A 4,569-nucleotide genomic window follows, 5' to 3' on the forward strand; every position below is an offset into this window, starting at 1 on the left:
TGTAATCAATACAGTAAATGACCGTTTTCTTACTTTTGATAAATATTGTGAAAATAAACTGAATGTCATTATTTTTCACATTTTATAGATGAAATATCTTAACCTTCCTGTTATGTTCAATATGACCCGTGGGAAGTTTTATCTACCAAAAAAAACATCCATCCATTAAAGAACGCTAATTCAATTGTTAAATTTTTATTTTTTTAAAGGAAAACGTTTTTTAAAAGGCACAGCATTACACATTTAATCCTTTTTTTGTTCCTTCTAGATTTTGTTTCACATGAACATCAATATTGTCTTTGGGTCAGTTTGACCAAGGGCATGTTTAATTACCCATAAAGTGTCAATAATAATAATGATATTAATTTTAAAAAGAATAAACACAAATAATGCCGGCAAAAGTTTAATACAAATTTACTTTTTTTTTTTAATTATTATTATAAAGAAGGAAAGAAAAAAGGGGGAAAAATGCCTATCTCTGCAAAATAAGGTTGTGCTTTACTATTCGGGATCAAATTAAAATTGTTATCGAAATGCTTCCCCTCTTAGATTTACCCCCCCTTCTTTGGCCTCATTATTTCACTTGCCTGCACCAGCACAGCAAACATGATACCTATGGAGACAAATAATGAGACGACGCAGTTCTTCCTGGAAACTTTAATTGTTTTGACAACTCCTCGCAAGCCAGTGAAGGTCAATTCCAACAGTGCAGCTGACAGTCATGTACATGTGCCCTCCCACACTGGCACGAGGGTGGTGAGGTAAATTCGGTGTCCGGTGTCATGAAAAAAAAAAAGTATATCTGCTGAAATTAGTTTATGATTGCAGAAAAACATGCTCATCACAATTAATTTTTGTCCACCTAATTAATGGTCACACTTTCCTAATCAAAGAAAAAAATATTTTATAGCATCATTCAGAACAATTGCATTTTATAGATATGACATTGTACACTGTCAGAAGTGCTGCGTGTTGTGGATTATTTTCTTCTTTTTTTTTTTCACAAGATTGCTTTCTAAAATAATGAAGTTCGGCCTTCTCATTTAAAAAAAAACACAACAACAATGGCAACAACAACCCAATGACATACAAAATAGCTGAGCGACCAGTTGCCCCAAATGGGTCAAGCGTCATAGTTAGTGAGTATAAAAACACGTGAAAGCTGAGCAAATTAAAAACAAAACTTCTCTACACATTGTGGCCTGCTTCAGTGCACATTTGACGTGTCTGCAATGAGCCTGACATGCTACATATTCAACTATTCCAAAACATTGCAAAGTTAACCGATATCATCATGTGAGGACAAAAGCACATTCATTCACTAAAGACTTCAAAGTGGAAACACAATATTTACAAAAAAACGACCCACAACAGTTTGAATAAAAATATCTTATAATTACAATAGTCTATTTGAAGGATATATGTATTCCTTGCACATACTTTGATCATAGAACATTTGTTTTCTTTACATGTACAATCTTAATTGATTTTCTAATTAAATTGTTCTTCTTTACAATATCACAGGAACGACATCCCTGCTCGACACAAATCATCTATTTGAAACAATAGATGTCCAAAATATATACAGCAATTTTGCAGTTCAGTAAAGCTTTAAACTCACTTTTTCTTGAAGCACAATTCACAAAAGGGTTTCATGTAATACTTGTTCATGATTGGGGTTTTCAAAAAGAAAAAGAAAGAAAAAAGTCACTCTGTAAATTGATTTTTAAAAAGAGAATATGAAGAAAAAAAGTTGATGATTTTTATGCTCATTCCGTGCTCTATGGAACAAAATTTATCATGATATTTAAGATGAGTTCCTTCCAATAGTTTCCTTGTGATTGTGCATCCAGTTGGCTGTGAGTCCCTGGCGAAGCTTTGCTGGCTTTGGAGCGCTTCAGTGCAGCCTGCACACCTGTGGAGGGCATGAATAGAGGTGGGGGGGTGAGCTTCACAGCTCCAGACTGGCTGGCGCCACCAACAAAACAGAGGCCATGCTTGATCAACAACCCAAAACAAACCAGGTCAAACAACATCCACACGGCTTGTCAGGCTGCTGGCGGACCTCCGGGAGGCCTGTACACTTGAAATCCAACGCCACAGCAAATATGCTGTATGCGCCGATTTTACAGAGAGTCAAAGACTCAAAGAGGGGCCAATGTGATGTTTGAACCCTGGCTGCTTCTGTGATTGCTACACCGGTGGCCGTTATTGCACAAAGCACAGCTGCCTCTCTTCATGTTCCTCAATTATTTTTACACCATTACTTGGCGATATTTGTGCTTCGGTGTTTAAAAGCAGATACATGTGTGTAGATTAAAATAATTGGAATAACAACAGTATAATGAAAAATAATAACACTTACCAACTGCTTGCTTCAGCGGCATAAAATTGAGTCCTCCGGCTTTTTGACGATTGACGTCCTCTAAATAAATAAAAAAGACAGATATCAAATGAGATGCAGCTCAGTAAATCTAATGTTTCAGCTTTATTAAAGCATTGTCAAATGGCCTAAAAATAATGCATTACATGGATAAATTGCAAGCACAATAAATGATTTTATGGCCTATTGAATAACAAATTGCCCTTTTTGTGCGCAGTGGAGTGGACTGCAGGCTGAGGTACTTCACCAGCCGTGGGTTGAGGTGGGCCTCTGACCCTCACTAATCATTATCATGCAAATCAGAAAGCCCGCAATCAAGTGCGCAATCGAAGACACGCCGAATGCGCCTTTCATGCGCCTTTCATGCGCCATATCGTTCAGCAGAAGCACGTGTGTGTATTTCGCAAATTATTTGGCTCCCTTTGCCGGGACAATGACATAAAACCGGGGTGACGCGCTTTGTCTGCTTTGTCGGTCTCGTCTGTGAACACGATCGTAGTAAACAACTGGTACCTGGTGGTGGTCAATGTTGAGCACTGTGAGCGGCGTTCGGCTGGGGTTGGACGCCAGAGGAACGCACGTTCCGGTCCGCTGAGGCGCTTGTTTGAGGAGAGAAGGGTGCGTCCCCAAGGCCAGCTGCAGGTCCAGGATGTAGTCAATGACGTGCTGGAGGATCTCCACTTTGCTGACTTTTTTATCCTGCGGAATGGTGGGCACCAGGCGCTTCAGTCGGCTGTAGCAGTCGTTCATGTCGTATTGCAGACAGTGCCGGTCCTCCTCTGCCATCCTGGACCGGGCGACGGCGAGGCTCTGCTTGGTCAGATAGTGGAGGGAGAGCTGCCTGCTGCTGCTGCTGCTGCTGCCGCTGCTGCTGCTGTTGCTGGAGGAGGAGGAGGAGTAAGACGAAGAGTCCTGGGGGTGCACGGGAGGAACAGCCTTCATCGCAGACAACGAGAAAATCAACAATTGTATGGCGCTGAGCAAGAGATGTCAATTCAACTCCTTCAAATGTGACGATTTTTTTCTTCTTTTTCTTTTTGACAAGGCTTGCTTCTGGTGTGTAAATATCCCGTGAGGCCGCAGTTGCTCTTACTCGATCTGACTGTGAGTGCACACAAGGAGCAGATTGTGCACATTTATAGAGGAGAGGAGAAAAGAGGGGAGGCGCCAAGCCAGCAAGCACACGAGGGGGAGAAGCTGGTCGCAGGCAGGCAGTCCGTTGCCCACCGAGCGACCCCAAATGGGGTGAAGAGAGAAAAAGGCGGGTCTCGTTTGGAGTGTCATGATCTTCTCATTTCATACATTTTCCTGTTATATAGTTTAACTAAGCAGGGAAAATAGCCCGAGTATCTTTACAGTTAAAAACAACAACAACATACCAACATAAAATGGCCCTGCGAAAGTGAACTATTTCAGTGTTAGTTAATTTTCATTATTTTACATTTCCTCCTGTGCACACAATGCTTTCTCCTCAGCATTACAAAAATAAATATTCCAATTAGCTTTTACACTATCAGGATTTTTTCTGCCGATCAGGGATCAACAACTTTGAAAAAACGATAACTGATTCCATCAGAAGATGGAACAAAATATCTAAAAAACCCCCCACTTATATTTACTCTGCAGTTGACCACCGCCATTCGCGGGGGATAGGGCCTAGCCCCGCCCACAAATAGCAAAACCGCAAATACAATTGTAATGCATGGGAAACAAATCTTAAAAACTACTGATAAACATTAAATATAACATGCAATGTCTTATTTTGTGGAGCTGATCAATTACTTCATTGATCAATTGGGCAAATTAAGACATCAAAGCCGACCAATAAAATAAAATAAAAAAATTGTATTTGGATGTGTTGTTTTTTCTTTGGTACAATAATGGCTGAAGTGCATCAGAAATTGTTGCTCTAATATTTTGGCTAGCAACCCAAAGGGAAAAAAATATCAAGCAAATGCCATCTCATAATTCCCAAAACTCAAAAGCTGGGGCACTCGTAAATTTAGGTACTAAAGCTTATTCACAGCTAGTCACAAAGTTGTGTGTGTGTATATATATATATATATATATATATATATATATATATATATATATATATATATATATATATATATATATATATATATATATATATATATATATATACATACAAAACCAATTACTACTCGTCACTTCAGCTTCGGGCC

The 4,569-nt window shown here is 39.3% G+C and overlaps 1 protein-coding gene across 1 annotated transcript; it reads right to left on the reverse strand.

Annotated features, from left to right (window-relative positions):
• Positions 1–642: 642 nt before the first annotated feature.
• Positions 643–3,539, reverse strand: id4 (inhibitor of DNA binding 4). The gene is made up of 3 exons (XM_086079451.1): positions 2,897–3,539; positions 2,366–2,425; positions 643–1,915 (listed from the first exon to the last, which is right to left on the reverse strand). Exons 1-2 carry the CDS (start codon positions 3,323–3,325, stop codon positions 2,378–2,380), a joined length of 477 nt encoding a protein of 158 aa, XP_085935577.1. The 5' UTR covers positions 3,326–3,539; the 3' UTR covers positions 643–1,915; positions 2,366–2,377.
• Between the last annotated feature and the right edge of the window lie 1,030 nt (positions 3,540–4,569).

This window comes from Leptonotus elevatus, chromosome 6, assembly GCF_054856555.1.
Source record: "Leptonotus elevatus isolate MCC_2025b chromosome 6, RoL_Lele_1.0, whole genome shotgun sequence".
In the NCBI taxonomy this organism is placed as follows: Eukaryota; Metazoa; Chordata; class Actinopteri; order Syngnathiformes; family Syngnathidae; genus Leptonotus; species Leptonotus elevatus.

What these genes read in the sequence shown, in the direction of transcription:
- id4 (XM_086079451.1), bottom strand. Translation starts at nt 3,325, where the DNA reads ATGAAGGCTGTTCCTCCCGTGCACCCCCAGGACTCTTCGTCTTACTCC. An exon ending in TCAACATTGACCACCACCAG is followed by an intron (nt 2,426 to 2,896) that starts GTACCAGTTGTT and finishes TTATTTATTTAG; the next exon opens with AGGACGTCAATCGTCAAAAA.